Source organism: Corythoichthys intestinalis, chromosome 8 (assembly GCF_030265065.1).
Source record: "Corythoichthys intestinalis isolate RoL2023-P3 chromosome 8, ASM3026506v1, whole genome shotgun sequence".
Taxonomy (NCBI): domain Eukaryota; kingdom Metazoa; phylum Chordata; class Actinopteri; order Syngnathiformes; family Syngnathidae; genus Corythoichthys; species Corythoichthys intestinalis.
Genome location: NC_080402.1, coordinates 48,742,648 through 48,763,438, shown reverse-complemented (window position 1 = coordinate 48,763,438; position 20,791 = coordinate 48,742,648). Strand labels below are relative to the sequence as shown.

The window sequence follows — 20,791 nt, the reverse complement described above, 5'->3', positions numbered from 1 at the left end:
TTATTCCAAAACCTGTTGGCATTAAAGTTATCCATTTCTTGCAAGAAAATATTGATTACAAATATATTAGTGAGACACTTCAGGTCCATGTGTGTGCAAGCGACAAGACTTTTGTCAGGTACTGTATATATTTATATTTTATTTTTGATAAATGGTTTTTAAGCACTTAAAATGTAATAATTATGATAAATCTTATACATATTATTGTCCCACCGAATAATTTTTTTTAAACAAAAATAAACCAAAAAATGCATGCTTTTCTTAAATGCTTCATTTAGTGAGTCCACACAAATCCGCACAAGCTGCTCACTTACACACAATGAGTTGCCACAGCAACTGTTTAACAAGTTAACCAATGATTGACGCATGCGGCGCTTTGAAGCATTGGCTTCCAAGCATCTGTGGCAAGATCAAACATTAAACGTCTGTCAATCATCGTTAATTTTAATGAGCCTCCAGTGCACTGCCTGACCAACAAAGAGCAGCAGGAGGGAGAGTGAGACTATGTGATCGGCTCGGGACAGCTCATCTGTATTTTTTTTTTTCTTTTAATTGAAAAAAAATTCGCAATGGATTGAGGCAGCGAAGATGGAAGTGCAAAGTAGCAAGGGATCAGTGTATAGGTTTTTTATGTGATTTAATTTATGTATACCATTAAATGGGTTTCTATTCATTTTTTTACATTTATTGTCTGCCAATTTTATTTTTCTTTTGATGTGGCCTTTTACATGGTTTACTTATTTATTATGCATTTACGTGTGCAAAAAAAAAAACTTTTTTTGCACCGTGCACGGGTGGGGTGGGAGCAACAGGGATTTCTTGCTTGGAGCTACAAGAGATCCAAGCAATGCTACTGAGCATGTGCGTGTGTGTGGTTGCAGTTGTGTTTTTGTGGGTGCTTGTGCATGCACATGCATTAGTGATTGCATATGAATTAGTGTGTGTGCGCGCAAATGTAATGTATACTGAAACAGATGACAACATGAATGCCCCCTTCTCAAATTGTTATATTTTTTTCAGTTTCTCCAAATCACAATCGTAATCACCTTTATTGGGTAAACATTGGAAATGTGAATTTCTCTATGGTAGAGCCACTGTAGTATTACAACAAACAAGCAATGATAAAACTACATTCAGGAAATAACATGTACAGAGAGCCATTCAGCAATGTGAGGACAGAAGTAGTGAAAAGGTATTGTGTAATGAAAGCTGTGCGAGTGATGCAGAAAGTCATCCAATAAAGAAATGTTTAAGATTTTCAAACAAATGTAAATGTCAGACAGAGATAGCAGAAGTAAATAGAAAATGATTATTTTTATTTACTCAGGAAAATATACAAGTGAATTCAGAACTCACAATGAGTCTTGCACATCTGTGTGAACATATTTTGACACTCTCTTCTTTGTAAGAATATTTTAAAGTCCGTGACACTGGAGGGTGTTTCGGAATGAACTGCAGTTTTAAGGTCAAGCTAAAATATTTCAATTGAATTCAAGTCTGGAACAACCCCAAATGTTTGTTTTTCAGCCATTGAGAAGTTGACTTTTTGGTGTGTTTTGAATCATTGAGCAGGGCTTCAGATTTACATCACAAACTGAGTCTCCTTAAGCGTTTTCTGTTAACGAGTAGAATTTAGAGTTCCATCATTCACAGCAAATTGTCCAGATCCTGAATTGGCAAAGCAGCCCAAGACTATCACACCACCATGTTTGTCTGTTGGCTTGCTGTTTTGCTTGTTAGTGTGAGGAATAGTCGTCCAATTGTCATGGGAATCAGATTTTTTTTTTTTTTTTCCCGAAATGTTCACAAGCCTTTGTTCTTTTTGTTCAGCAGTGCTTTTCACGTTGTAGCTCTGCCACAAACGCTAGTTTCTTTCTTACTGTTGAGTCATTATCACTCTTGTGGTCATTTTTGTTGGGAAGCTTCATCACTGTTCCATGTTTTGTCTATTTGTGCATAATGGCTCTAACAGCAGTTTATAAATTGCTTACTTTATTTTTTCCCATCTGTACTAAAACTGTTTTTTTTCTTTCAGATCATCAGGTCTAGGGCTGCAGCTATGGATTATTTAAGTAATAGGTTAATCTATCAATTAGTTAGTTCGAATAATCGAGTAATCAGATAAGGAACATTTAACGGTTTGCACAATAAATTTTAGTAGATGTAAAACAAAGGCTTGCTTTAGATTGCATTTTCAAAAGAGCATTAAATGCAAATAAAAAATAAAATTCCCGTGTGCTTTTCAAACACTTACGCTTTCATTCCACAAGATCAATATTTAAATACCTGAGTTTAGTCTGAAAAGGAATAAAAATAAATAAATGAGGTTCAAGGTACAACAGAAGAACAATTGTCTTATTTTGCTAACTTGCATAGCAAACGTCTGCTAGCTTAAATGCTATAAAATACTATATATTAAAGATGTCCCGATCGATCGGCCACGTCATTTTCAAAGTATCGGAATCGGCAAAAAAATATCGGACATGCCTTTAAAAAAATTTTTTTTTTTTAAAAATTTAAATCGTTTTCTAATTGTATTTAACGTTACAGACAAAATGTCTTACACTCATCCAGAGTAGTTTTGGCTTAAAGTAGGGCTATCAAATTTATTGCGTTAACGCCGGTAACTAATTTTTAAAAATTAATAACGTTAAGTAATTAACGCATGCGCTGCACGACCATATGCATTGTCGCGTTCAATCTATAAAGACGCTGTTTTACCTATAGATAGCGCTAAAAGGCAGAGTATAATGAGTAGAGAGAATTTTGACAGCCTTTGGGCCATTTTTTATGTGGCTAAAGCCTTACAATACCTCTCTCAGCAATTAAATATAACGTGGGAATGTGGGGAAGAAAGTTAGCAGTTGATCATTTTTTAACACCCTCTGTTCTTTCCCAACGCAGAGAAGATATAGGTAGCCCTACGCACAGTCATAGTTGCACTTCCCATCATGCATTTGGGCAGAAGTTAAATAGCTGCAGTATCATTTACTGAAAGCTCAACAAATACACTAGATGGCAATATTTAGTCACAATATACAAAGTCACATTTATCCTTTAAGAATTACAAGTCTTTCTACCCGTGGATCCCTCTCACAGAAAGGATGTTAATAATGTAAATGCCATCTTGAGGATTTATTGTCATAATAAACAAATACAGTACTTGTGTACTGTATGTTGAATGTATATATTCGTCCGAATTTCATTCATTTTTTTCTTAATGCATTGCCAAAATGTATATGATCGGGAAAAATTATCGGGAATGATTGGAATTGAATCAGCAGCAAAAAAAAAAAAGCAATCGGATCGGGAAATATCGGGATCGGCAGATACTCAAACTAAAATGATCGGGATCGGATCGGGAGCAAAAAACATGATCGGAAAAACCCTACTATATATAATAAAACTTTTTTTTTTTTTTTTTTTTTTACAACACTTTTAACTAATCATTCAAATGCATATTACCACAAAAAACTGCTAAATATACCTCTAAACTAAATTACGAATACATAAACAATTATATTAGCTCAAACAAAAACTACAACCTTATGTTGGTCATAACAGGTAGCAGCTGGATCCAGCCATGTTAGATGAGGTATGTCATATTCATTATTGCCACTAGAGGACATTGTACCCACCCACATCAATAAAACTAAATGCAAAAATTTTCAAAACAAACCATTACAACGCCACTAATTAAACGAATTCTCAAATAACAAAATTTGATTCAAAGCTTTTTTCTAATCGAATTACTCGAGTTAATTGATTAATCGTTGCAGCACTATCAGGTCAATTTCAGTTGTCACAAATGTTCTATTCTTGATTAAGACAGGTTTGGGGATAGTCCATTTTCAGCGTGGTCACCATTCGAATAATTAGACTAGCCATGGTAAATTCATGATTCAACAAGGCGGCTTTTTTTTTTTTGTAAATTCAGCACCAGGTAACTTTTGATTGTTTTTTTCAATTGATGATTAAAATAATCATTCAAGAAATGTGTTCCGTGGATACTTAGGTTATCTTTGACGAATATTTACATTTGTTTGGTGATCTTAATAAAGTAGGAAAACTGAAAAATAAGAAATGGTCAAAAATATGAATTTAAGGGGGGAATACTATTTCATGGTACCGTATGTCTGTGTATTTGCATGCACTAGTATGTATAGTGTGTTTTGTGTTCATGAGGACACACATGTCAGTGAGTTCGTGGAGAGGAATGTCTGCGTAAACATCTACAGTGGTATGAAAAAGTATCTGAACCTTTTGGAATTTCTCACATTTCTGTATAAAATCACCATCAAATGTGATTTGATCTTTGTCAAAATCACACAGATGAAAAAACTGTCTGCTTAAACTAAACCACCCACACATTTATAGGTTTCCATGTTTTAATGACATTCAAACAATGACAGAAGGGGGAAAAATAAGTAAGTGCACCATCACATTTCGTATTTTGTGCCCCCCAAACCTCCCTCTAGGCAGCAATAACTTCAACCAGACACTTCCTGTAGCTGCAGATCAGTCTGGAACATCGATCAGGACTAATCTTGGCCTATTCTTCTCTACAATACTCCTGTAGTTCAGTCAGATTCCTGGGATGTCTGGCATGAATCGCTGTCTTTAGGTCATGCCACAGCATCTCAATGGGGTTCAAGTCTGGACTTTGACTTGGCTACGCCAGAACTTTTATTTTTTTCTTCTTAAACCATTCTGAAGTTGATTTACTTCTGTGTTTTGGATCATTGTCTTGTTGCAGCATCCATCCTCTTTTCAGCTTCAACTGTCTGACAGACGGACTCAGGTTTTCCTGCTAAACATCCTGATAAACTTTTAAATTCATTCTTCCATTATTGATTGCAATTTTTCCAGGCCCTGAGGCAGCAAAACAGCCCCAAATCATGATGCTCCCTCCACCATGCTTCACGGTGGGGATGAGGTGTTGATGTTGTTGGGCTGTTACATTTTTCATCCACCCATGATGTTGTGTGTTACTCCCAAACAATTCAACTTTGGTTTCATCAGTCCACAAAATAGTTTGGGAGCAACAATGTTTTTTTTTTTGTTTGTTTGTTTTTTTTAAACTTTCTTAGACAGCAGTGGCTTCCTACGTGGAGTCCTCCCATGAACACCATTCTGGGCCATAGTTTTATATATAGTTGATGTGTGCACAGAGATGTTGGACTGTGCCAGTGATTTCTGTAAGTCTTTAGCAGACACTCTAGGGTTATTTTTTTACTTCTCTGAGTATTCTGCGCTGAACTCTTTGCGTTATCTTTGGTGGACGGCCACTACTTGGGAAAGAAGTAACAGTGCCAAACTCTCTCCATTTGTAGACAAGTTCTCTGACTGTCGATTGATGAACATCCAGACTTTTAGAAAAGGTTTTGTATCCTTTCCCAGCTTTATACAAATCAACAATCCTTGATTGCAGGTCTTCAGACAGCTCTTTTGACCGAGCCATGATGCATATCAGACAGTGCTTCTCGTCAAGACAACTCTTACCAGGTGTGTGTTTTATAGTGGGAAGGGCAGTTTTAAAGCACTAATCAGTGATTGGGCACACACCTGACTTAAAATGTTGGGTAAAAATTGGTTTCAATTGCTTTTTTAGTCTCCTTAGGTTCACTTACCTACACCCCCCCCCCCCCCCCCCCCCCCCCCCGTCGTTGTTTGCTTGCTATCCTCATCAAAATATGAAAACTTATAAATGTTTGGGTGGTTTGAGTTAAAGCAGGCACTGTTTTTTTCATCTGTGTGTTTTTGACAAAGATCAGATCACATTTGATGGTGAGATTATGCAGAAATGTGAGAAATTCCAAAAGGTTCGGATACTTTTTCTTACCACTGTACATGAGATGCATGTATGTTCACTATTTGTGCATGGATATGTGCATGTTTACTATTTTTGCATGGGTATGTGTGAATGTTGTTGAACGCTTGTGTGTGTTTGTGTTGACCTGAACTCAGGGGTGAGGTCTGGCTTGAGCCCGTAGAAGGCGGTGGACAAGGTGAGCATCCACCTGGGCACAAAGCGGCCATCTTTGCAGTCCAGGTAGGGGGCGCCGGCCCACCGAACACCGCTTCCGTTGCTCACGTAGCTGTCGCCCCGGCCCCATTTAGGTGTCTCCAAGGTGGTAAGGTCATTGAGCAGGATCCGCTTAACGAGGGTGGGCGCCCGGGTGGTGTCTGGGAACTTGAAACGGCGGAACCAGCCGTCGTCTGGGGCCGGGGCGGCTGGGTGTAGGCGGTCCCAATACTTAGATAAGTCCTGGAGGAGTATGGTCGGTACACCAGTCGGGGGACCCCGGCTGGCCTGGAGCACCAACTGTGGAGCTGCACTAGTAGGATCGCAGTCAAAGGTGAGTAGCGCCCGGCAGACTGGCCCTGCAGTTTCCAGCAGGGCTCTGACCAGGGCATGGTACCACTCCATATCTTCTGGAACTGAGCTCTCGCGCAGGTCGCTGGCCTGAAAGATCATGTTCAGGAAGTTTGCCGTGTTGGCCAACGCATCCAGAACGGGCCTGAGGGCAGCACGCATCCCGCCTGGAAGTGGTCCTAGCTGCCCAGGGGGGCTGTAAGCCCGAGAACAGCGCGCGGCCCCCACTGTAGACGAGTCCCCTGTGTACAAGAAGTTCTCAGCCGGTGTCCAATCATCCTCCTCCGGAGCTTCTGAGGTGCCTGCAGTGCTGCTCACTTGGTCCGTCGGGTACAGCGAGGCGCCTGAAGGTTCTGGTGAGCTTGTGTTGAATGAGTAAGTCATGTTTGTCATGGAACCTGAAGATCTGCCCGGAGTCACCTGACTTCTGAGAAGCAACGGAAGCTGAAGTATTAAAAAAACAAGAGGAAACATTCTGAAAGCTTCTCTGGATAGGACGTGATCACCACGAAAGATCACATGATGATAGAAGCTTTGAAGCTGATCTTACAACCAGCAAAAATTCTCACGGTACATTTCCATTGCCCTATACATCTGTGTCGAAACTCCCAGATTTCTTCTGCTTCTTTCGGTCTTTTTTCTTGAGTTTCTTATTCTGTCGACAAATTCATCGCCAGAAACTGAAATTGAACCGCCAACTTCTTCTGCTGCTTTACAGTTCTCAGATGCATCATCAGGTCACAGAGGAGGTACTCACTGCTTCTTCTACTGTGTTTTTGTCAGATGTATAACCAGAAACTGCGATGGAGCCTCAGCAACTTGTACTCCTTGTTTTGTGGTCTCATCTTGCTCGTCAGCATGTTGCTCTGAAGAGTTTCCAGAAAATCTGACCGTGATGCTCATCTATCCTACTGCTTCCAATCTCTCTCTCTTGTTCTTTCACTTTTTTTTGTTCCTCCCCCTCCCCTCACATGGGGTGGTTGCTCAAAGGTGATGAGAGTGAGAGGACATCTGCTGTGTGTGCATGTGTGTGGGAGCGCTTGAGTGTGTGTGTGAAACCGGGGTTAAGCTGTGCATCATTTTGGATTAACGCATTTGACATAAAGACTTGCTGGATGCTCTTTTACTGCTCATGCACGCACACATGGCACACACACATGCTCACGCACACATTGTTAAAAAGTAAGCGTGTGTGTAGAGTTGAGGTGTGATGTAGGCAAAAGTACTGTTGTTTGGTAACCATGGCAACGCCTCTCCTCATTCGCACATTCGCACAAACACATGCATGTGGTCGTGCTTTAGTGACACACAAACACGCACACCCAAATACACACACCTTGTGCAAACACACATACATAAATAATTAAACACGCACCAAAATGCACGCAAACACAGAAATATACACGTACTCATGCGAACACACAATACACACATCTGAAAACGCTAAATCGCATACATTACTCTACAAACATGCCTTCTGGTGCCAGTGTAGAAAAAAAGATCTTATTAGTAATCTGTACCCACAGATGATTAATCTGCACCCAAAGATTACCAAATACGACTACCTAAAATGTTTTTTTCTACCAGGGGACTACAAACAGACAGTTTTTCTAGCTTCATCGAGAAAATTCCTGAAAGGTTCCACTGCATGTGTGTAAATTGATAAGCAGTTTGTTCAGTTATACTGCTCCCTGCTGGCAGGTAGAGTCATTACAGTCACATACATCACTTATATAGAACACTAGATGCGAAAAGTTGGAGTCAGCAGCCATCTTAAATCAGTAGATCCCTTTGGTGGGCTCGTTTGCAGCCAACCTATGGAGAGTGATTTTTGCCACTAAAATTTGGTGGCAAAAATTGTAGTTAAGACTTAACTAGGCGAAAGCAAGACATACAGTGATCCCTTGTATTTTGCGGTTAATGAGGACAGCCACCCAAAATCGAAAATCGAAAATTCGCGAATTATTTACATTACATTACAGTCCCTGACAAAAGTCTTGTCGCTTAGAAACGATTGCTAATTAACCTGACTTTTAATTATTCAATCGTTTTCAGAAATGGCTCATATGAAAGCTAAGACGCTCCCAAATGATGATGAATGTACACAAATATATTTGTTTCCCGGAAAAAAGATTCGTCATTTAATGAAGACATAAACGTCAAATTTTGGCAAGACAAAAGTTTTGTCGCCTAGAGAAAATAGTGTGGAAATTGAACAAAAATGTACTTCAAATACAAAAATATGTTACATAACATAAGCGAATTAAGTAGTGATGCTGTGAGATCCAAATTTAATATTTTGTATTACTTCCATAGGCTTCGGCAAGGATTCATACAATTTATTGATGTCATCAGGGACATCAAAGAAAGCAGTCTTGCATGCCTCCCAGAGTTCATCAACATTCTTGGGTTTCATTTTCCATGCTTCCTCTTTCATCCTACCCCAGACATGCTCAATGATGTTCATGTCTGGTGACTGGGCTGGCCAGTCCTGGAGGATCTTGATCTTCTTTGCCTTGAGGAACTTTGAGGTAGAGATTGAAGTATGCGATGGAGCACCATCCTGCTGCAGAATTTGTCCCTTTTTATGGTTAGAAATGTAAGAGGCAGCTAAGATTTATTGATATTTTAGACTATTTATCTCTCAGGGTGCAGACAATTAAAACACCGTGTGGCATTTGCCAAGGCCCACAGCCTGTCAAAAGGATGTACGCTGTAAAAGTGGCAAAAGGTAGATTTTTCAGATGAGTCTTCCATTGAAGTACACCACAGTCGCCGCAAATATTGCAGGAGACCTACTGGAGCCCGCATGGATCTAAGATTCACTCAGAAAACAGTGAAGTTTGCTGGTGGCAAAATCATGGTCTAGGGTTACATCCAGTATGGGGGTGTGCGAAAGATCTGCAGGGTGGAAGGCAACATAAATAGTCTAAAATATCAACAAATCTTAGCTGCCTTTTACATTCCTAACCATAAAAAGGGACAAATTCTGCAGCAGGATGGTGCTCCATCGCATACTTCAATCTCTACCTCAATGTTCCTCAAGGCAAAGAAGATCAAGATCCTCCAGGGCTAGCCAGCCCAGTCACCAGACATGAACAGGATGAAAGAGGAAGCATGGAAGACGAAACCCAAGAATGTTGATGAACTCTGGGAGGCATGCAAGACTGCTTTCTTTGATGTTCCTGATGACTTCATCAATAAATTGTATGAATCCTTGCCAAAGCCCATGGAAGTCATACAAAATATTACATTTGGATCTCACAGCACCACTACTTAATTTGCTTGTGTTATCTAACATATTTTTGTATTTGAAGTACATTTTTTGCTAAATTTTCACACTACTTTCTGTAGGCGGCAAAACTTTTGTCTTGCCAAAATTTGACCTTTATGTCTTCATTAAATGATAAATCTTTTTTCAGAGAAACAAATATATTTGTGTACATTCAACATCATTCTGGAGGCACTTAGCTTTCATATGAGCCATTTCTGAACCCAATTGAATAATTAAAACTAATTATAGCAATTATTAGTGTTATCAGCAGTTGTTCCTACAAATGGATAAGCGACAAGATTTTTGTCAGGGACTGTATATATTTACATCAGAATAAAAGTTTCGGTGTGCTCAATGTATTTATTCAGATTTAACAGCATTGGAGAGCGATACATATAAGACATGTTTTTTCCTCTCCCCCACCCCAAAGTATTACAAAAAAAGTATTATATGAATATTTAAATAAATGTCTTTTAAGCACAGTAAATGTGATAATTATGATATAAATAAGATACATACAAAACAAAACAATGATTTGTACTTGTATACATGCATATATACTAACATTTTTAAATAAAATACTGTACCTATTTATTTTCTAATTGAAAAAATTTGCGATGGACCAAGGGCGTGCAGTTTGAAGCTCGAAGTAGCGAGGGATCACTGTATTTTCAAACTGTTTTATTTATAACAAACCGTATTAACGTAGCTATGATACTAGCTGGAATTTCGGAATGTTATATTTATTTTAATTTGTCGTAAAGCATCTCTGACATGTACTCACAAAAAAAAAAAAAAAAAAACAAGCTGTTTGAAAACCGTTTGAAAATTGAGCAATTTGAAGATTTTTGAAAGAATGCACTATTAAATGTCTATCAAGGATACTGACACAAGATGGCCGACAACTCATAATGGTCTCACGTCTAATTATACGCACGTATTAAGCATCTAGCGCTCTTTGTAATATTTATGATTACAGCATCAACTGACTGGTAACTGACCGGAAGTAGTTGTTGAAGTACTCATTGACAAGTGCCCTGTTTGAATTTTCTATTTTACAGTAATTAAAAGCCATATTTCTTGTATAATATGTATGTTTGACACAAATGTTTACTAAAACAAAAAAGGACCATCCAGTGTTTATATAGCTTTGCTGCTACCTGCTGTACAAAATTTAAATTGCACCTACACTTCCCCGCTTTGTCGAAAAAAAAAAAACATTTTTGATGCATTTAATATAAATATGGTTCCACCTATGAATAAGCACTGCGTGTTTGAGAAGATATATTCTAAAATATTTTATTCTTTCTAAGACTATGGAAGCCTAGGTCGCCGTTTTGATAATTTGTTGATATAGGAATTACTGTGCCATCATGTACAAAAATGTTGAGTTATGCGTTGAATTAAATAATAAATAAATAAATAGAATTGAATTGTAAATAAAAGTAAAGAAGGATTCATGTCGTCATCGTCAAGAGTGATGCTGAGCGGGTGGGGCCCGGATGGAGAACAAGGTGCTGGTGGTCGCTGTGGTGGGGGGAGGCTGAGCTGAAGCTGCCTGCCTGCCTGCTCTGTGCTCACTTAGCGGGGACTCGATGACTGAAGCCGGCCTCCGCCTGCCCCGTGCAGCCGCGGGCCAAGAGGATGAACGCAGCGGCTGACGTCGTCCTCTTCGTCTCCTTTCGGCCTTTTGTCCTGCTGCGCCTCGACGGGAGCTCCGGCCTATTACAGCTGCTTCATCTTTGGCTAACGCCGCCGTCGCGATGTGACGCGCGCGTCGCCTGCTGAACGTGCGCGCGCGCCAGCCCGCCATCCAGAGCCACAATGACGAGTAACGCGCAGGAAATGTCGCCCGACTTCGTCCTCATGCGCCTCGTCTCCGCCGCCGAGGAGGACCGCCCGGATGCGGAGAGTGGCACCACGCCGCCAGGGGGGGTCGTGGTGGCGGGGCTTGGCCGGGACGCGCTGGCTCACAAAGCGGCCTTGGAACTCAGCCTAGACGCGGGCCTCGAGCGGAACAAAGCCCCCGACCCGGCTGCACCTGACCGCGGCGACAGCCGAGGCCTGACGTGTGCGCCTTCCAGGCCGCATAGCCCCGCGCCAGCTGCTGGATGCGAGTTCGGTGCGGGTCTGCGGCCTCAGCTGCTTGTTTTCTCGGACCTTGTACGGAATAGGGACGGGATATTAGAACTGAACCAGCAAAGGACTCATTTGGGATTGGAAATGCAAAGCCCGGGGGCCAGTTGCTCCGAGCCCGCGTCGGGTAACAGCGCTCAGACGCCTGAAGAAGCCCAGCAACAGCAGAATCAACTGGACAGGACCTGGGGGGCGTGTCGTCCGGTCCAGGGGTCAACAGAGCAGCAAGGATCTGCAGTAGTGTGCCACAAACGCCGCCACCTAGCGGGCTCACCCGAGTGGCCCTCTTCGTCCGGGGGGTCCACCCCACTGGCTGTCATCGACCCCGGATGGACGTGCCCGAGCCGGGACCGAGAAGGAGCCGTGTTAGAGCTGGCCCGGAGATTTGGCGAGCTGGGTGTGGGCGCGGTACCAAAGATGCTCCTCAAAGCGGGCGAGCTCCCTCAGTGTGCGTGTCAGGGGGCTCACGCCCCGGGCGAGGAGCACGCCGATGACCCGGCCGTCACCAGTGACGCCCTGCTGGTTCTGGAAGGCCTCGGCAGCGACGACGTGGCCGGCCTGGGCCTGCAAGACGACCGGGAGAGGCACCGGCACTTTCTAGTCAGCACCAAACCGGTACTCCGAGACAAAACGTGCGATGAAGTCAGCGTCAAAGGGTCCAGAGCAACCGAACCGGTTTCGCAGACCTCCTCTCGGGCCTGCAGCCAAGCGTCCACTCCCCGCAGAAGGCCCGGGAGGTGCGCCAGCGCCCCGCGGACACCTGATGGGGACGCCGGGACGACAAGTGGTACCCCTAAGTCCAGGAAGGGTTCGCTGAGGATTCGCCTGAGCAGGTTGTTCCGTACCAAGAGCTGCAGCGGCTCATCGCACCTTCTGGACCAGGACCGCAGGACCACCGCCGGTGGGCTGACGGACACGAGCGCGCCTGGACCTGCGTTGGACTCGGACAGGTGAGCAGAAATACTGTATATTAGGCCTGCACAATCACTCACAGATAACCCCCCCTTAGCCTGGATTAAACAGTATTATATGAATACTAGGGATGTCCCGATCAGGGTCATTATCAGTATACGGTGCATTTGAGAACTACCAACTTCCCCCCAAAAGGCTGGGATTTTCTATTTAACTTCACATTTATAGTATCAAGTAGCTGTTATACTTTTAGGAATGCACGTTGGTCAAGCTCCCACACTTTTTTAATAATAACTACAAGCAGACAAAGTACACGTAAACAGAAAATTATGTCAACTCTGTCATGGACAAATTCAAAGCAGAATAAATACATTCTAATTACATAATGATTATAAAATGTATATTTTCAGGAAGCTTTTTTGTCCCATTCTTTAGCCTACATTTTGTTTAATTGCAAAAAAAATGGATAGTAATTAAATTAGGACATTTTTTTTTAATTTTCCTTAAAATCAGCAAAAATTCTACATTCTTTTCTTAGTAAAATCTGTCAAAAAAGATATGTGTTAAAATTTTCAGCCGATACTATAAGGCCTTTACTTGTTCATGCAGAAATCGCAGAAAGTGTTTGCTCACTTGTGGGAAAAAAAAAAATATATATATAAATAACACTCTTAGAATATAAAAAATAACAGAGTGGACAGTAACCTGACAGGGTTGACCTAGTATGACAGAGTGGACAAATTGTGAAACATCGTTGAATAAATCAAAGAATTTAAATTAAAATATATACAGTACACCAGAGGTCTTATCCCCTTCAGATATTATCTTCTTCTCCTCAGGGACAGCATCACAACATTCCTGATTATCTCCTTACTATCACAGCTCCTTTTGATCTCATACCTTGAAAAGTTCAACACACAAAGGGTAACCTAACCAATTTAATGGGGAGTAAATTTGGCTTGCCCAATCAAACAGGCTTTCTGTAGTGCTGCTCTGATACATTTTTGCCATGTCTAGCATGACCCGTTATAAAATGTCTGTAATAGCTCTTATCATATTAGCATGTTAACATTATCAGTATGTGTCTTAAACTTTTAAGAACCCTGTGCAACCTGTCATTGAAGCTTTGCTGACAGGGAGGACCATGACAGGGTGGAGATTTTTGTCTAATATTAACATTTAATAACCACATGGTGGACCTTCAGTAAGCAAAATAGTTCAATTAGCAAACAGACTGGTGATACATCTTTACCGTGTCTAGCATGACCCGTTATAAAATGTCTGTAATAGCTCTTATCATATTAGCATGTTAACATTATCAGTATGTGTCTCACACTTTTAAGAACCCTATGCACCCTGTCATTGAAGCTTTGCTGACAGGGAGGACCATGACAGGGTGGAGATTTTTGTCTAATATTTGCATTTAATAACCACATGGTGGACCTTCAGTAAGCAAAATAGTTCAATCAGCAAACAGACTGTGGACTTTTTAACATATATCTTTCAAATTTATCCTTTTAAAAAAATATTAATTGATATTTTATAATGACATAGTGGACATGTTAAACTTGACAACATCTGACTACACACCTAATATGACAAAAATTGCAAAACATAAGTGTAAATGCTTACTTTGCAACTAGTCTCTGTTTCAGTCACCGATAAAGGAAGACAAAATTGGTGCTGAAAAAATCAGCAGGTTTCTTAAAGAGGCAGTTTTCCCTAAATGGCAGGGTAGACAATTTTTTCAGGGACATTGTATTTTGGGGGAAAAATGTTAAATATTATTGTGAAAGTAAGGATATACATGATCAAAACGACCAATTCTATCAAATAACTTGTTGCGACAATAAGTTCATTTGTAAAAATGATTTTTCATTTTTTATTATTTAACTATTTATTACACATACTGAAGTGAGTAATGCAATGTGTGGGACATTCCAAAATGGAGTATATGAAAAGGAAAAAGTACACATAAAATAAAGGAAACACATTTTAAGAGACATACTGTTGTCCAGATATGTGTGAAAATCTTTGTTCTCTTATAATAAGACATAAGAGTTTAATTATTTGTATACATTTTCATGATAGCTGGGTGTTTCTGATGAGGACACCAAAAGGCACTTTATATTGATAATGACCCATCACATATTTTTTCTTTTTTCACCCGAGTCTGAGTCACGACATTTTAAGTCCCGATCCAATACCTGAGAAATGTGTTTTTTAAAAAAATTTTTTGTTGTTGCTTTGACGCTCGTTTTTTTTTGTTTTGTTTTGTTTTTTGCTTTGACGCTCATGCTGCCGAGAACAGTCTCTCACTTACACAATGAATGAGTTGCCACAGCACACTTCAGGCTGTGTACCAAGCTTAACGATGATTAGTACGTTTGTTCCTTTGTTTGAAGAGGTACCGAGGTGTCTCTGGCCAGATCAAAGCTGCAAACATGTTAATCATGGTTAACTTTAAGTACCAAACGCTAGCTGCACTGGTGACCAAGAAAAACAGTTTGGTCGTACTGCTTAGCATGAAGCAGAAAAACAAAACCTGATCCTTTTCACCCGATTCCGATCCTCTGAAAAATAGCGCGATCGGCCCGATTTCCGATCACATGATCGGATCGGGAAATCTCTAATCAATACAACGTGGTCATAGTGAGTCAACCAGTGTCTTCCCAAATAGAGCTATTCAAGTCTTCTGGTGAAAATTCTACTTTTAATATCGCAGTCATCGCAACCCCCCAAAAAGTCGCAATGTCAGTTTTATCCATATATCATTCAGCACTACTGTCTACCATAGTAGTTGGATTGGAACCACTTGGTCGTTCTTATAAACATATACGTAAGTGTCTTTCTTCACTCTTTGGCTGCCATTGACAGCATCCAATTTAAACTAGGAGAACTGGCTTTGAGCATGGGCGTCGCCACGCATATTTCACTGTGGCACATGCTTCAGTATTGATCTGCACTGCCCCAGTATAAATTCCACTGGTAAAAAAAAATACTTTGGAGTTTTAAGTCTACATAGCATCATCTACAAAATGCGCCTATTTAATATGGTCATATTACTCTATTGACCGCATAAACACAACACGTGAATGCAGCATCAATATTTCCGTGTGCCAATCATACAGTCGACGCGAAGGTGCAAATTATATCTTTGCACCTGCTCTACAGGTTAGTGCAAGATAAACTGCTCATCCTTGTTGTTAGTTTTTTACCTTTGTGCTTGTTTGGTTGCCTATTCCCATGAATTGTGAATTAAAATGGTTCAAGTTTACTCTGTATGCCACAGGCAATTTACTGTGGTGAACTACTCTGCTCACAAATTTAAGTAGCAGATTAGCTGCAGTCTTTCAGCTAACTGGCTATGAATGCAATGACAATTACCGTATTGGCCCGAATATAAGTCGGCCCTGATTATAAGACGACCCCCTCTTTTTCAAGACTCAACTTTGAAAAAAGACTTTTTGAACACCAAATTAATTTTTATTAAAAAAAAACAATTACAGTACATCTGAAACAAATGATTATAACAATTGTTGGTATATTGTTGGTACTCGACGATATCGATGCCACCATTTCAAGCCGGATGGGCCCCCTCTGCCGATACTGGTATCGGTATCGGTGCATCTTTAGAAATTTTTGCGGTTTTGAAACTGTGAGGTTTTCATACCACGGTACACCTTGAAACCAGTAATTGGCACATGTCTTGTATAGAACCAGCAAAAAGTCTTAAAAATGAGGCACCAAACTTATAGAAGAATGTTGAAGAAAAATAACTTCACCAAGCCTCTTGGAAATCCTAAGAAGCCCAAAGTTTTTGAAAGCATTCTGAAAAAGAAGAACCGAGCGTATAAAATGCAGAAGCGAAATTGTTGAAAAAAAAAACACTTTGATTCGTAGTGATATGTGATTATGACGATTGTTGTTGTTGTTGCTGTGACTGTGTTGTTGAGCAGCCTGGAGCGCGAGGCCAACAGGCTGAGCCGGGCCCACAGTGCCTTCTCCCCCACCGCCCTCGCTGCCTTCACTGGTAAGTGGATGCCCTGACAATGTACGAATCACATTACTGAGTGCGTTTGGTCGTCGTCTAACTGTCTGTCCATCCGTCAACAGGTGAGACGGTGTCTCTGGTGGATGTGGACATCTCTCGGCGAGGGACTGCCAATACGCCTCACCCCCCAACGCCGCCGCCTCCACCGCGACGAAGTCTCAGCCTTTTAGGTAATTCTTGTCTGTCTCTACTTCCTCTTTCTCTTTCCTTTTCTATCTCAACAACCTGCCTTTCTCTGTGTTCTGTTTGGCTCTACTTCCTCTTTGTCTTCACTTCCTTTTTCTGTTCCTGTTTCTCTGTTTCTTGTTTGTCTCTACTAGGGGTGCACGATATCCATTTTTTGAAACCGATATCGATAACTTCCTGCTCCTCAAAGCCGATATCAATAACCGATAATAAATATATAATTTTTTTAATGTATAATGTAGTTTTTGAACACCTGGAGGTTTTAAAAAAATCATAATGGTGGATTCAACATAGATTTGTCTTTGATCTCACCAGAATTTTCATAATGACATGAACATTATTATAATGAACAAAACAAAGACAAGAACAGTCTTGACTTCAAATAAAGTGCCAATATTTATTTTTTCAAATAAATATAATTTGAGTCAATCACAATCAATTAGTCATTATATTTGAAGATGTGTTTCCTGAACAATGAGCACTGAACTAAAACATAAACCCAACAGGTATTGTGTTTTGTCATCAGATAAAAATATTTGGTGCTACAGGAGACTGTTGCGGTCTTGGTCCATGAAACAACTTTCTTAACCTGGGAGACAGGTTAGGACAGCAAGCCTATCAATAACCAAAAGGCCTCTCAATAAATTACTAACTTATAACTAACACTGTAAACATTATATTGTAAGGTTTATCTCTTATTCCTCATAACAAAAATATGGTAGAACAAAAAGGATTAATGGCTTGCCTTATAATAATCAATATAAACGGCAGTGAGTGAACCCATATTCAATAAAGTATGAGGTTTATTCTCTGCATAGTATAAAATCCTACCAAGCATGCTGACAGGACTAACATTACACGACAACTATTATATGTATGTATAGCATAGCACACTAGCTTGAGCTACTAGCCTTAAGCGTTGGCTGGCTTCTATAACACAACAACTTATGAAGTTCTGTACATATGACCCTTCACCACCGAAGTAAACATATATTGCACATCCATATGTTATAGTAAACATAAATACTTACAGACATATATTTCCGAGGCGGAAACGTAAGTAACAGAAAGCATTCACAATTGTCAATGCTAACGCTAGACACAGCACTGTGTAAAGTGACTGACTTTTTGGGCCAAATTATAGATGCAGCGAATTATTCTGACCGGCAGGTGGCAGCAATGCCCCGCAAATGGTCAACTGATTTCCCAGCCAGAGGGCACAGTTCATACTGTATTATCTATCGGTCCTATTAATTATTTTATTGGATTTATTGGGATGACGTCATAATTCCTATTATCGGACCGATAATTATCGGACCAATAATTATCGTGCACCAGTAGTCTCTACTTGTTACTAATTGTTTTCTGTTACTCTTTGCTTCCTGGCCATCTATACCTGTTTGTCTGTTTTTTCTTCTTGCCTGTTTCCAGCTTAGAAATCCAAATTAGCTCTAAAATTCATAAAATAAAGAAGGATTTTGAGCCTGGGCAAAAGGTGGATTTTTCTTCATTTATTGAAGAAATAGAAAATACTTTCAAATGTGCTTCTATCATGCAATATTTCTAACTTTCTAAATATATTGGCGAAAATGAACGTTTCCTATTTGGAATCAACTCCTCCGTCTTATCCTTTTCCTCACTTCCCTGCTTCATTAATCTGGCTCACCTTCCTTCCACACTCCCTACCTTCGCATTTTTCCATCTTTTCACGTTTCCTTCCACCCTCCTTGCCGCCTTCGTCACGGGTTCAGACGGCTTCACGGGTCCCCAGTCGGGCGGCTTCCTGTTGAGTGTGATGGGTGCGTCCCTGCAGTCCCTCCCCTTGCCACTCCCCCCTCCTGTTCCTCCCTCGCACGCCACCATGCAGCACAGCCTCAGCCTCAACGGTAAGATGGGACAAAGACAGGATTAGAACAGTGTATGCAGTTTTCCCGCGGGTCCTTAAAAAGTCTTAAAATGTCTTGAATTTAAAATCCGGATAATCAAGGTCTTCAATTGTCTTAAATTGAATGGAAAATTGCAGAAGGTATTAGATTTCCAGACGATGCGTATAATGCCAGGGAAATTAACTGTAGTCGCCCGTAAAACATCCACTGGTCTGTATTTGTTTTATTAATGGCTGTGCACTAAATACACACGTTTGGGATTAGTGCTGCAACGACTAACTCGAGTAATTTGATTAAAAAAAAAACATTAAAACTTAATTTTGCCGCTTAGAGTATTCTTTTAATTAAAGTGCCGGTGTAATGGTTTGTTTTGAAAGTGTATACATTTAGTTTTATTGATTTGGGTGGATACACTGCCCTCTAGTGGCAACAGTGAATATGACATAACTCATTTCACATGGCTGAATCCAGCTGCTCTCTGTTAAGTCTTACATAAGTTTTTGTTTGAACTAAGTTTTTTTTAATGCATTCATAATTTAGTTTATAGGTATATTTAGCTGTCTTTTGTGGGAATATGTGTTTGAACCATTTGTTAAGAGCACTGTAAAGAAAAAAAAGGTTAACATTTTATAGCATTTAAGCTTGCGGACTTTTGCTATGTGAGTTAGCCAATTGCTCTTTTTATGTACTGACATCCTCATTTTTTTTTTAAATACCGTTTGAGGCTCAGCTTAGGTATTTCAGTATTTTATGTTCCTTATCTGATTACTCGATTATTCAAAATAACTACTTCTTCTATTAATCGACTACTAATATAATCGATAGCTGCAGCCCTATTTGGGATTAATATAGTGTATGTTATACGGTCTGTTGTCTGAACCTCGGCGTACTTCCGCGACCTGAGTTTTCTCCATGACGCCATTTCCTAGTTATTCGCGGTTGTAGAGGCGAGTGGGAATGTGCAGAGATGGGGATGTGCGAATTTAATCAAAAATGGATGGAAGATGGTTTATTTAAGGTGTTGTGCCCCTGGTGAAAATAACAATGGTGCAAAATAGGGGATGCGAAAGGTGATAAATCGCGGTACTTTGTAGCCCAAAAGAATGTCGATATGCTCCCACCAATAATCAATATATCGTTTTAAAAAGGTGTCACTGTTTAAAAAAAAAAAAAGGAATCAACATGCGTCCCACCAATAATCGATATATCGTTTTAAAAAGGTGTCACTGTCACTGAATCAACAGGTTGCTACCAAAATCTTCCATTAGAATAGTGTCTACGTTAGCTCACTAGCTGCCATTGACGGCGCTAGACATCCAATTCATTTTAACTGGATTGGACGTCTAATGCCGTCAAAGTCACTAAAATCAGAGCATTCACAGCATTCTTTTGTGGGGATTTACAGGTCACTTCCCGTTTAGGGCATTTACAGATCACTTCCTATTCATTTGGAGACATTCTTGAATCTTTCTTTCCTTTTCAGTAACCCAAAATCAACAGGAAGTGACCTTTAAATACCCTAAAATAAACAGGAAGTGACCCGTAAAGGCTCCAAAAGGAAAAGGAAGTGACTGGTGAAGGAATCTGACCTTTTATCACGCCAGCCGAACTGCCGGAAACGCAGGAGCGCAATTCCAAAGACCCGGGCTGGCGGAACCCGACAACCTGGCCAAAAGGCTCCCTTGTACCGACTCCATTTTAAAAGCTGGAAAAAGGCTTCGAAACACAAGTTGACAATTTATTCTAAGTCGGCAGCAATCATACAGCACAGAGAGAGACCCAGGCGAAGAGGCAAACTGGATCCAGGGTGACCATATCACAAGTCAACAAAAGATTCCCTGAGAAAAATGACAACGATTAGTTAATAATTTAGCCTTTTAAAGGCTCTGGTGAGGCGGGTTGTTGTCCAGAAGAAGGGTGTGTTTGGGTATTGTTTAGGAGTATTGTCTGTTGTGGATTGGACAGGA

The 20,791-nt window shown here is 40.5% G+C and overlaps 2 protein-coding genes across 5 annotated transcripts in view; one reads left to right on the top strand and one right to left on the bottom strand.

Moving 5' to 3' along the window:
* The window catches only part of gpr179 (G protein-coupled receptor 179), a 35,854-nt gene extending 28,230 nt beyond the window's left edge, over positions 1 to 7,624 (bottom strand). For both annotated transcript variants that reach the window (XM_057844671.1, XM_057844672.1), the window contains exon 1: positions 5,958 to 7,624. In XM_057844671.1, coding sequence (XP_057700654.1) covers positions 5,958 to 6,850 — 893 coding nt within the window. In that variant the 5' untranslated portion in view covers positions 6,851 to 7,624. The remainder of the gene's footprint in view (positions 1 to 5,957) is intronic.
* A 3,535-nt stretch (positions 7,625 to 11,159) lies between these two features.
* The window catches only part of socs7 (suppressor of cytokine signaling 7), a 30,742-nt gene continuing 21,110 nt past the window's right edge, over positions 11,160 to 20,791 (top strand). For 2 of the 3 annotated variants that reach the window (XM_057844624.1, XM_057844623.1), the window contains exons 1-4: positions 11,160 to 12,736; positions 16,658 to 16,731; positions 16,815 to 16,922; positions 18,690 to 18,824. In XM_057844624.1, coding sequence (XP_057700607.1) covers positions 11,475 to 12,736; positions 16,658 to 16,731; positions 16,815 to 16,922; positions 18,690 to 18,824 — 1,579 coding nt within the window. In that variant the 5' untranslated portion in view covers positions 11,160 to 11,474. The remainder of the gene's footprint in view (positions 12,737 to 16,657; positions 16,732 to 16,814; positions 16,923 to 18,689; positions 18,825 to 20,791) is intronic. The other variant, XM_057844625.1, reaches the window with a different exon arrangement.